General features: G+C 38.9%; 1 protein-coding gene across 1 annotated transcript; it reads right to left on the bottom strand.

Moving 5' to 3' along the window:
* Positions 1-674: 674 nt before the first annotated feature.
* On the bottom strand, positions 675-8,566 carry LOC308660429 (vomeronasal type-2 receptor 26-like; the record flags this gene model as incomplete). Its single annotated transcript, XM_081314804.1, has 6 exons — positions 675-1,585; positions 2,415-2,541; positions 3,016-3,228; positions 5,308-6,096; positions 7,624-7,930; positions 8,352-8,566. 6 exons carry the CDS (start codon positions 8,564-8,566, stop codon positions 675-677), a joined length of 2,562 nt encoding a protein of 853 aa, XP_081170930.1.
* Between the last annotated feature and the right edge of the window lie 4,501 nt (positions 8,567-13,067).

Below are 13,067 nucleotides of genomic sequence, written 5' to 3'. Positions count from 1 at the left end.
ATGGGGATTGGTGGGGTTTTTATTTTTTTTGTACTCTTAATTTTATTTTTGGGGTTTTATTATTGTATTAATTGTTTTAACTTGGGCAATTATTTAATCTCTTTTTAATGTTTGTACTTTGTATTTGACTTTTGCCCTGTGAACCGCCCTGAGTCCTCAGGGAGAAGGGCGGTATATAAATATTATTAAATTAAATTAAATTAAATTACTGGGCGTAAGACAGAACCTTGTGGTACCCCACTGCTTACTACTCTCCATGTGGATGCAGTGCCACTGAGAACTATTTGTTGAGTACGGTTTGCCAGCTAGCTACAGATCCATGTAGACTTACTATATCCACAGTATTATGCTGGTCTATTAGTTTAGTCACTTTATTGAACAATGAAATAAGATTGGTCTGGTATGATCTTTGAGAAGTGAGAGCCTGTTAGCAAAACAGAAACATCGGAAAAAGTTCTGCTATTGGGAGCCTGAACTCCTTGCTTTTCAGCACATTTTATCAAAACTGCTACTGCAAAATAACTGATTATGTTTCATGTCTAACCCGAGGATTGTTAGACATGAATATTTGTATTTACATCATCTATTGTATTTTTTATATGTATGATCATCATTTTGCACCATTTTCTAGGTTTGGCCTGTTGGAAAATGTTGAGAGTCTAAATTCCACTGTCTCACATTTCTACATTTCTTCTGGTTGTAAGCTGCTCCTTTGAGTTCAGGTCTGGCCTCAGGATAATAATGTAGCATTTGGGGATGAAGACGCAACCAAGCAGACCAGCACTGGAGGCCAGGATGGAGAAGATCTGCACAGCCACCATGTATTTCCCTTTGGTGCTCAGGTAGGTGGGCACAAAGGTAACCCAGACACTGCAGAAGACCAGCATGCTGAAGGTGATCAGCTTGGCTTCATTGAAAGCCCCAGGGAGATTCTTGGCCAGGAAAGCCACCGTGAAGCAGATGGCAGCCAGGAAACCCATGTAGCTGAGGGTGAAGTAGAACATGACAGCAGCCCCTTCGTTGCATTGCAAGATGATCTCTCCAGGCTGGGAGTGGAGTTCAGAATCAGGGAATGGGGGAGAAATTCCCAACCAGATGGAGCAGATGATAATTTGGACAGCCGAACAGGAAAGGATAATGGAGTAGGACAAGCTCTTCCCCAACCATCTCTTCATCCTATTCCCTGGTTTTGTGGCCAGGAAAGCCAATACCACCATGATGGTTTTGGCCAAGAGAGAAGAAATGGCAACTGAGAAGATGATGCTGAAAAATGTTTGTCGGAGAAGGCAGGTGACTTTCCTTGGTTGACCAATGAAGAGAAAATTAGACAAGAAACATAGCAGGAGGGAGACCAGGAGGATGTAAGAGAGGTCCCGGTTGTTGGCTTTGACAAGGGGAGTTTCCCGATATTTAATGAATATGAGTAAAACAAAGCCTGTGGTTAGGGAAAAGAACAGAGCAAATGATACCAGGATGTTGCCCAACTTTTCTTCATAAGACAGGAAGGTTATAAATTTGGGTATACACCGGACTTGATCCCCATTTGGATATTGATCATCTGGACACTTGGTGCACTTTTCTGTATCTGGGGGGGGGGAAGAGAATTTTTTTTTTAATATACTATCCTTTCACCTTTGAAGAAATACATTCTTGAGATAAGATGCATTTCTTACCATCTCCACAGAAAGATCGTAAAAAGAATACTATTTTCTAAAAAAAATATTTCTAATGGTTTATTAAATTGGGGGAAGCCCTAGGACATTACTGATTTCCTGTGTAATGTGCAGAATCTTCAAAGGAACTCCATTATTAACGGTAAATAATAAATCAGTTAATATTTCTAGATATACTTCATGGCACTTCTTCATATGCTGGACTCAGAAGATTCTAAATTATGAATTCTAGCTTGCTGGCAGAGACATTTTGCTTAGCACCAAAGGAGATTCTTAGATGAGAAGTGAAACCTTTTAAAAGAAAAAGGGAAAGAAAAACCAGTTCCCTTTTGGGGAAAAAGCATCTTTTGGGACAGACATGACCTGGATGATTGACAATGTCCATAGACAATGCATTGCAATCATTCTTCCCAGAGATGGACTTAAAACAATTCCTCAAGTTTCAAAGAATTCAGATCTTCCTAGAAAGGTTAAAAAAATACAATAACACCTCCAAATTGAAAACCAGAAAAGAGATTTGCTGTGATAATAGTGAAGCTTGTGCAATCTGTCACATCCTCCCATCTGTTCTCAGCCCCTCCTATAAGGTCTTTTTGTTCGTCATCCCTTAGATAAGAAATCGTGAAGTCGAAAAAACACAATAAAATGTTTTAATTTCAACCTTTTAACTTTCACTTCCATGAAAATGCTGTGGATGAATCCATTTCCACAAGGCCTGCCTTTTTCTTTGGTGTCACCCACCTTCCTTAATGGAGATGGTCCCCTCTGGACAACGAATGCAGTCATAGCAGCAAACTGGCTCTCCTTCTCGAGCCCGCTTGACAAATCCAGGATGACAATTTTCCACACATTTGGACTGAGGCAGAGACTAAGCAGAAAAGAAGGAATGCCAAAGTAAATATCTCAGAATTAACCATCCACAGAAAATTGAGGTAGACATATACCTTAATGAAGTAGTCTCTGGGCCTCAGTTAAATAAATATGATGTCCCACTCCCTTGGATCTCATCTATCAAAGAATGGTGGTTTGTGGGGTCCAGGACAAAAGCCTGTTCTGCTGTGGCCAACAACTTCTGGAATATTCTACCATTGGAGGTGAGGTAGGCCCCAACAACCCTGGCCTTCCAGAGGAAACTTAAAGCCTGACTCTGCTGGCTAGCCTGAGGCCTCTATAGGAGTGTACTGTTCTTGGGGTGGCTGACAGGGTAGAGAGAAGATCCTCAGCCGCATGTTGCCCATCCTCTTGGTTTTTAGGTACTAACTTAATTATCTTAATATCGATCATATTGTATTAACTTTTTAACGTTTGGAAATCTGAGAAAAGTCTCCAATATTTTCCCCACCTTGTTAAGCAATTTTAGCCTTGACAGAGCCTCTTGCTTGATAATTACTTTCTGTCTTTCAAAGCTCCCAAGTTTCAGTTTGATGGGATCCGCCTTGGACAGAATCAACAAGCACCCAAAGTTCAGATCCGCTGTTACATCTCCATTTTGATCCAAGTAGAGTTGAAAGTTGGAAAGATTCCAAAATTCATTCTTCTCAAGAAATGGGTGGAACTGGAATGAATTCATTCCCAGATTTTAAATGTAGAAATATTTGGTTTCTTATCACATGTGGTCTTTTAACATTTGAATCTTTCTTTAATAGTTGTCCAAGTTGCAAATATGCTTCGCTAGGGGAACAAGGGTTACCACTATCTTCAAAAGTGGGAAAAAAAGTTCAGCAAATTTGTCAATCATATATTGAGAAAATATAGATTGAGAAAATAAATAATATGCAAAGCTTATCAATTATATGGAACATTCCTGAGCAGGGCTCAAGTAATTTAACAAACAAGAGATTATGTATACAATACACTTCCTGGAAACAACAGGGTGATTACAAGAAAGCAGGGATTTGTCAAGAAGAAAGTAGCCAATTTAATCTTCTCTCTGCTAGTCCACAGAAAAAACACATCCTGATGTGCTTTATTGTAAAGCTACATCAATAGAATCTTGCAAGTCTGAAAGTACAAATCTCCCACCACCTCTTTTGACTGCTTGCTTAAATCAGAAGATCCTTCTAGGAGCACCATTTTCAAATAACACAATCTCTGGACTGTGGGGCTGTAGGCTAAAACATATAAAGAACGGTTGCTGGAACTGGGGATGTCTAGTGTGTAAGGGACACACTTGGAATACTGCATGCAGTTTTGGTCACCATGATGTAAAAAAGATGTTGAGACTCTAGAAAGAGTACAGAGAAGAGCAACAAAGATGCTTAGAGATCTGGAGGCTAAAAACATATAAGGAACGGTTGCTGGAATTGGGTATGTTTAGTTTAATGAAGAGAAGGACAAGGGGGGACAAGATAGCAGTGTTCCAGTATCTCAGGGTTTGCCCCAAAGAAGAGGGAGTCAAGCTATTCTCCAAAGCACCTGAAGGCAGGACAAGAAGCAACGGATGGAAACTAGTCAAGGAGAGAAGCAACCTGGAAGTAAGGAGAAATTTCCTGACAGTTAGAACAATTAATCAGTGGAACAACCTGCCTCCAGAAGCCGTGAATGCTCCAACACTGTAAGTTTTTAAGAAGAGACTGGACAACTGTTGGTCTGAAATGGTATACGGCTTTCTGCCAGAGCAGGGGATTGGACTAGAAGACCTCCAAGGCCCCTTCCAACTCTGTTATTGTATTGTATCTTTGTTGGAGAAGGGAGGATAGCACACTCTTCCCATAACTAAAAAATGTTGCACAGAAGATTAAGAGCTATCTGTTTATTGTTATTCCATAGTTTTGTTGTTGTTAGCTGCGAAGTCGTGTCCGACCCATCGCGACCCTATGGACAACATTCCTCCAGGCCTTCCTGTCCTCTACTATCTTCTGGAGTCCCTTTAAGCTCACGCCTACTGCTTCAGTGACTCCATCCAGCCACCTCATTCTCTGTCGTCCCCTTCTTCTCTTGCCCTCCATCTTTCCCAGCATTAGGCTCTTCTCCAGTGAGTCCTTCCTTCTCATTAGGTGGCCAAAGGATTTGAGTTTCCACTTCAGGATCTGGCCTTCTAAAGAGCAGTCAGGGTTGATCTCCTCATTCCATAGTTTATAGGTATGTAAAAATGAACTCAGTCACAAGAGGAGATTCTGGCTGAATAAGAAGAAAAACATCATAAAAGAAGGAGCAGTTTTAGCATTGCGTGAACCTGACAAATTCAATCTCGTCTTGTCTTAATGCAAAGACTGAGCAGATACAGGCCAACGAAGCTTCAGCTGGGATTCCTGCAGAAGGGAGTGGTTAGGCTAGATGACCTCAGGGTCTCCATTAAATTTATAAAGATAAAATTCTACAAGGCTAATCACAAACCACATACATCCAGGAATTTATTTAAAACTGCATGCATCCTTTTAAAAATAGCAGTGTTTAATGTGAAAATGTATTTACCATGGCATAGCCTCTTTGGAATATTAACCCCCAGTCGATTAGATTGGCCAAAAGTGTTGGACTTTGGTAGCATAGTTAGGTTGAGATAGTTCCCCACCTTTTCCATTAGATTTCTTCTCAAACAGAACTGAGATTAATGAAGAGCTAACGATTAAAATCGTTCTCCTCTTTCTCCTTTCCTCAAAAGAAATTAAGTTTGATCCTTTTTGGAACCACATACCTGCCATGGCTGCAGCCTTGGAGTTCCCAAACTCTCTTCGCCCTCCTTCCTTCTCCTGCATCTGGAGGAATACGCAGCATTCAAGGCATGCACCAGAGTCTTAACGATACTGTGAACATGGATACTATTTGAGATCTGTGAACTGTTCCTTCCCTGTTGGGTCTCCAGTGATGCTTTCTGGGTGCATCTTCTCCGCCCTTTGACAGAAAATACACAATTTGAAAAAGAACAGAGAAAATACTGGTCTTCACGGTCATCTACAAACAAGTAGGGTTCAAAGGCATCGTCTTTTGGCCTTTGTTTCTCCTGAAAACCAAAGGAGCAAATACTGTGGATGTATTTGAGAAGACTGGATTTTTTCAATTTATATGTTCCCAAATTTGTGGTGATCCAGACTTTCCCTTCAACAGGTCCTGGCAAATTTTCAAGTGTTGAATGGAAAGGAAGGATTCTGTCTGAAATGGAAATATATTCTAAGAAGTGAACAAAGACATTGACTTGTCTCCACTTAGAGATGGCGTCTCTGAGGGATGGCGGATCTCTAGTCATTGAGAATCGTTGTGATATTACAACACAAATTCCATTCCTGACAAGCATAGGAGTGAAAGTCCTCATGAAAGTCTCTCCCTTCTCTGTGTCTGAAGCAAAGAGACCAATCAAGGTCCATCTGAAATGGAGAAGCAGAGGGACAATTGCTGGGTCCTGGAACCCTTCTTTGGGCAGCATCTGGTGGAAAAAAGGGAACTGGCTTTTATCACTCAGAGCCTCTGAAGCAGTTAGATAACTGATCTGAAAAGACAACGAAGAATGCTTGTATTGGGGTTCAGATCAAGTCCAAAACATTAGCTTTTGATAAATCCAACTTCATTCTCTTGAACTTATTAGAATAGTTTATTGTTGATTAGTCATAAAGCCTACAAAAATACAGAATATAAAGCACAGAACATTAAGAACACAATATGTAAACACAGAATAAAAAAATTAAGGGAACAAGAATACAAATAAGGAATGAAAATCAGACTTCTGTATCACCCTTATAATTTTCCACAATCAGACCCAGCTATACAGATTTCAAGTGAACCGTTTTGAGTCGGTAGTTGAAATGCTTGCTTTTTAATTGAATTTTGGTCTGTTAAGAAAGACAGAATTTTAAAAGTCTATCAGTTTCTACCTCTTAATTTTATACCAATAATTATAAAACCCAATTTTAAACAAAGAACAAATTGTGTAAATTCCTAAATCAACCCAGAGGGTGGAAGACCTTTTATTGTATCCACCCCCAAAATCCTTCTCAGATGATGTCATTGTCCTTATTTTAGTGATGATATATGTCTTAAGTTTCACATCTCAGCTCTATATAAGAGCTTAAGGGTAATCTCAGCATTATATACTTTAATAAATGGGTCTAAGAAAGTTGAATAGCTATGATTTTTTTAAAATTTAAGTAGTAGATTCACTCATATCCTTGCTCTGAGCTCCTCTGATGTAGAGTGAGCCAAGGTCCAGTCTCCTAGATAAGCAAAGGTGTTCCTTGCTCTATTAGGTCACCCCTGAAGAGCCATCTAGGGACATGATGTCATTTTTAAGAATCAAAACTTTTGACTTTGGTTTATTAATAATCAGATAATTATTACGGGAGTTGGAGACAAGTCTTCTTAACAGCCTATGGAACCCAACTTGAGGGGGTCCTGGGTGCTCTCTGAGCTTGCTTGTTTTCTTGCAGACGTTTCATGACCCAAAATAGGTAACATCATCAGTGCTAATCATCCTCATCCTCATCACTAGCACTGATGATGTTGCCCAGTTTGGGTCATGAAACGTCTGCAAGAAAACAAGCAAGCTCAGAGAGCAGAAGGGACCCCGCAGGTCAACCCTGGCCTACAAACATTCTCCTTTATTACAACTCAACTAATAATACCCTTCTCAGTGTATAACAAGGTGATAACATATGTACTTAACGCCTTAGGCATGAGTGCCTGAGGGTCCTTCATTAGTCCTGGTAAGTCATTCAAATCTAGACTGAATCATAATGGTGCAAATATGCCCCCTTCATGAGTTTTGATCCTACTTGCTACAAGTGTCCAGCAGAATCCACCAAAGCAATCAAGAGGATGTCATGAGATGATGTAGCTGCTTTGATGGTTGCCCCCTTCTCAGTATGGATCCCAATCATCAGCCATGACACCCACAATGGCTATGGTGAAAAGCAGCTCCTGAATTCCTTAGAGAAGATATAATTAGATATATTGATCACCCACCATTCCACACTCACTTTACCAGATACAGAAACACACACATGGATGCACACACACAAACCTGTGGGACTTTGTAGGTGCCTACTAAAGTTGACATCTGGATAGAAATGTCCCTTCTAGCTGCATCGAGAAGAGTCAAAAGACTGTCCTTCTTTCCACAGCTGTAGTTGGGAACATTGGCTTCTCCAGTAGAGAGCATGTCCAACAAAGCATCTGAAGTGGTCAGTGTGCTCAGTGAGTTGTCATGGATGTTGTAGCCAAGTGTGAGATTGTGCAGGAGCTCTGGATTCTTGTTAGCCATGTGAATGGCAAAAACGAATCGGACAATTCTAAACTTATCAGAAGTTAACCTACCAGAAGGTTCCCACCTATAGAAAAATATTCAGATTATCAACATCACCATCAAACGCAATAACAGAATATTGCTTCATGTATTTACTCTTTGTCACCACAACTCTATTGGATCTTAACCAATACTGACCCAAAACTAGAGGTAAAAATTAAATCATTCAATGAGCATTTATAAAATTACGGAAATGGGCTTAACAAAGGAAACTGTAACTGCAACAGTTACTTTAAACAAAAGTCAGTTTTCAACTGATGAACTCAGGATTGGATGGAGAGGAAGAAATAATCCAGCGTTCTTTGGATCTTTGGATCTGAATCTCTTCCAGGAAATTAGGCAGGTCCTGCAATACAGGAGTAAGTGGAATAAGAAGAGGGGGCGAAAAGAAGAGTATTACAACTGCAGATGGAAGGAATCCAACTCCTTCACCCTGAATGACTTACGAGAGAGGCTGACTAGAAGGAGCCACGTTAAAAGGCAATGTTATATTTGAGCTTAAGGTCGCAGTGGTGACCACACTGATGAGATGGTCTCCTGGCCTGTAATAGCTCGGTGGGTTTTTTCCATCCTGATGCTCCAAATTCATCGGGCACTTCGTTCTAAGCTTTCCAGAGACTGGCAGCATCAGAAGCACCAGCAGCAGAATCAGGAGGTCCATAATTCATTGGGCTGAATCAATCCCTTTCTAAAGAAGGACACCCAGAAGACACAGGAGAACTCAAAGCACTCCTTCAAGATGGGAATGCCAGTGGTTCTTCTGATTCAGACAGAGACAAGCCAAACTTCATCCCGAAAGAAGAGAAAGTACATTCAAGAGCACAGCTTCTGCCTGTCCTAAAACCTGTGCCACAAAGAACCTGACCTGAGGCATTTATCCTTTAATGATGCAAGATCCCTTCATGCTGCTTCAGTCTGATGTTTGCATCAAGGCAGTGGGTGGAGAAGCGACAGAAGAGGTCTCAAAGAACAGGATGGTGATAATTACACTGTGAAGCAACTTCTCCTCTGGGAACCCTGAAGTTCTTCCAGGGATCCATGTGAGGAGAGATAGCTGGAGAAAAGCATGTCAGTGCAAAATCACAGATATACTCCTGGGGACACTAGTGGTTATAGTCCTTTTTTTTGTAAGACTTTTTATTGGTTTTTTTTTCATACATTCAGTAATAATTTTTCAACAAGAGTACTGTCTGAGTTTACATTCGCTAATACATATTTAATTCCTAATCCTTTATTCTTAGCCATCGATCAAATAAGTCCCAAGTTTGATAATATTCCGTTTCTTCTTTTTCTTTAAGGCTCATCATCAGTCTATCCATCTCTGTGCATTCTACTATTTTTTTAATTATTTCTTCATCCGATGGTATTCCTTCATTTTTCCAGTATTGCGCAAATATAATTCTTGCTGCTGTTGTGACATGCAAAATCAAATATGAGCCTTGTTTGTTAGTCTTTTCTGGCATTATACTTAATAAAAAATGTTCAGGTTTAAAATGTTCTCCCAACATCTTTTCAAGCCAGGTATGTATCTTTTCCCAATAACTCTTTACTTTGTCACATGTCCACCAAACATGATAATACGTGCCTGACTTATGTTTACATTTCCAACATCTATCTGACATGTTTTTAAACATTTTTTGCTAATCTTGCTGGTGGCAAGTGCCATCTATAGAACATTTTATATAAGTTTTCTTTATAAGAAGCTGACATTGTCAATTTGTAATTTGTTTCCCATAATTTTTGCCATTTTCCCAAAAACTTTTGCCCATCTTATCATTGTTTCTTTAACTTGTTCCCTTTCCATTTTCAAACTTAATAGAAAATGATACATTTTCTTAATTCGTTTCTCATCAGAATTTAACCATGTCTTATTAAACACAGTTTGTTCCTTGTAAAATCCTTACAGTTTAACATCTTTATCATATCTAGCTTGCATTTTTAAATGTGCCCGCCATGATAAATTGATACCCTGATTTTCCATTTCTTGTTTGTATTTTATATTCCCTTCAGAGTATAGAATATCTCTGTATGTCCAGATTTTTTCAAAGTTCACTAAATTTGGGTGTACAAATGCTTCCATTGTTGACAACCACCCTGGAATTTTCAAATATATTTTACATTTTATTTTTCCCCATGTTGTTAATAATGCATTTTTTCCTATAATGATTTTGGAAATATTTATGAACTTTACTTTTCCCATACCATAAAAAAGCGTGCCACCCCAACTGTAAATCATGCCCCTCCAGATATAACACCCTTCTTTTTCTAAGAGTTATCTTAGAATTATCTGTTAATTATCTGTTAATACAGATGCTTGATAATATAAAACCCACTCAGGTAGACCAAATCCTTCAAAAAAAATAATAATCTCAAGTTTTATAAGTATTGTTTGAAACAAGAATAAGATTTTTGGTAGTATGTTCATTTTCACTATAGCAATTTTTCCTAGCATTGACAATTGCTAGTTTTTCCATTTTTCCAGATCTGGTTTTATTTGATTTAATAGTTTTGTGTAATTATCTTCTTTTATCATTGAACATCTTACTGTTAAATATATTCTCAGATATTTGACCTTTTTAACTATGTGGAATGCTGGGGTTTTTTAACATTATTTTTTGGTTATCTGTAAGGTTTTTAAAGGGACACAGTGGCTCAGTGGGTTAGGATGCTGAGCTTGTCGATCAGAAGGTCGGCAGTTTGGCGGGTCGAGTCCCAAGTGCCGCGTAGCAGAGTGAGCGCCTGTTACTCGTCCCAGCTTCTGCCAACCTAGCAGTTCGAAAGCACGTAAAAATGCAAGTAGAAAAATAGGGACCACTACGGTGGGAAGGTAACAGCACTCCGTGCGCCTTTGGCGTCTAGTCATGCCGGCCACATGACCACGGAGACGTCCTTGGATCAGCGCTGGCTCTTCGGCTTTGAAACGGAGATGAGCACCGGCCCCTAGAGTTGGAAACGACTAGCACGCATGTGCGGGGGAACCTTTACCTTTTTACCTTTAAGGTTTTTAACTATTACTTTAGTTTTTTTCTATGTTTATTTTCAGTCCTGCCATTTTCTGTATTGTTCTAACTTTCCCAATAGTTTATATTTATATATATTTATATTTATTAAATTTTTATACCGCCCTTCTCCCGAAGGACTCAGGGCGGTGTACAGGGCAATAAATATCGAAATATACATACAAAAGTTAAAAAAGAATTAATTATGCCCAATATAATACAATGATTAATAACAATATTAAAACCAAATCCAAACCCCAACCCCATCAGACCAGGCCGGATTGTTCAAATAAATAGGTTTTTAGTTTAGGAATCATCTCCAAAGGTTCTTCTAAAATAAATACCAAATCATCAGCAAATGCTTGTAGTTTATATGTTTTGCCTTTTATTTCTAGCCCTTTAATTTCTGTATCTTGTTTAATATTTCTATTTAAAACTTCCAGAGTAAAAATAAATAACAATGGATATAATGGGCATCCTTGCCTTGTACCTTAACTTATCTCAAAGTTCTCAGTATAGTCTCCATTAACAATCACTTTTGCTGTGTGTTTCTTGTATATTTTGTTTGTCATGTTTGTAAAATTCTGTCCAAAGTCCATTATTTGTAGTTGCTGAATTATAAATTGCCAAGAAACATTATCAAATGCCTTTGGGGCATCTAGAAATATTAGTTCCAGTTGTTTCCCTGGATGTAATTCGTAGAATAATAATAATAATAATAATAATAATAATAATAATAATAATAATAATAATAATAATAATAATAATAATAATAATAATAATAATAATAATAATAATAATAATAAAGTTGGAAGGGACCTTGGAGGTCATCTAGTCCAACCCCCTGCTCAGGCAGGAAACCTTATACCATTTCAGGCAAATGGCTGTCAATTATAACTCTTAAATTATTTCTCATTTGTCTCTTTGGCAAAAAACCATTTTGGTCTGAATGTATAAAGTCAGTTAAGTATCTTTTCAGTCTTTCTGCCATTATTGAAGTTAAAATTTTATAATCCACATTTCTTTGAATCAAAGAATCTTCCCATAGTCTTGTGGATGTTGTTGTAGGTACAAAAGGCAAATCAGGTGAGATGTTTTCATAGGAAGGTTTTGCCCCTTCATATACAGCTCCATCTCCACTGCTGGGTCAGGTCCAAACAACTGCAGACTTCCTGCCTCCAACTCTTGTCTCTGTCCCCTCTGTTGCTCTCATGCACATCCAGACTTTCCACAGTTCAATATCATCCCATTTCACAAACTGAAGCTCTACAAAGACCTTCCTGCCCATAGCTACTATTGGCTTCTTGAGCAGCAGCTGAAAGTCCAGGAAGACACCAAATTGCACAGCAGTCCCAAGCATGGCTGTGCAACATCATGCAGGACCAAAGAGGGAAAGTCCTCACTACTGAGAGGACCAATCATCCAGAGCTATTTAGTTTTTGCTAGGATTCAAACTGAGACTAAGATATCCAACCACCTTCAAGCACTAGGACAAAAAAATTGCCCCCATTGCTTGGTCAGTCAAAGGTTGTACAAACAACAACAACAACAATAATACTGGCTGTTCAAGAACAAGCACTACAAACTAATGCCATGAAAGCGAAGATACAAAAATCTACTGACAATCCAAATTGCCGGCTTTGCAACAACAAAGTTGAAACTGTTTCACATTTAATATGTGAGTGCAGCAAAATTGTGCAAACTGATTACAAAGCTAGACATGACCCAGTTGCTAAACTAATTCACTGGGCACTGTGTAAAAAATACAACTTGCCTGTGTCCAAAAGGTCATGGGAACATAAGGTGGAAAAAGTTGTCAAGAATGAGAGGGTGACGATCTTATGGGACAGATTGCCATTTGGAACACAACACACCAGATATCGCAGTCATAGAGAACTGAAGTGTACAGTTGATTGATATCACTTTACCAGGAGATGCCAGAGTCAAAGAAAAAGAACTGGAAAAAATTATGAAATACCGCGACCTGGCCATTGAAACTGCGCGATTATGTATGAAACGTGTAACAGTGATACCCATTGTCATCGGGGCACTGGGAACTATGTCCAAAAACTTTGCAAAATACATCAAGAAATTGCAGCTTCCTGCAATAAATCCAGCAAAGCTACAAAAAACTGCGCTACTCGGAACATCTTACATTTTAAG

The sequence above is a fragment of the Vipera berus genome (assembly GCF_964194415.1).
Source record: "Vipera berus genome assembly, chromosome: 1".
Lineage (NCBI taxonomy): Eukaryota > Metazoa > Chordata > Lepidosauria > Squamata > Viperidae > Vipera > Vipera berus.
Note: the sequence above shows the minus strand (reverse complement) of the source record. Positions and strands in the feature narration are given on the sequence as shown.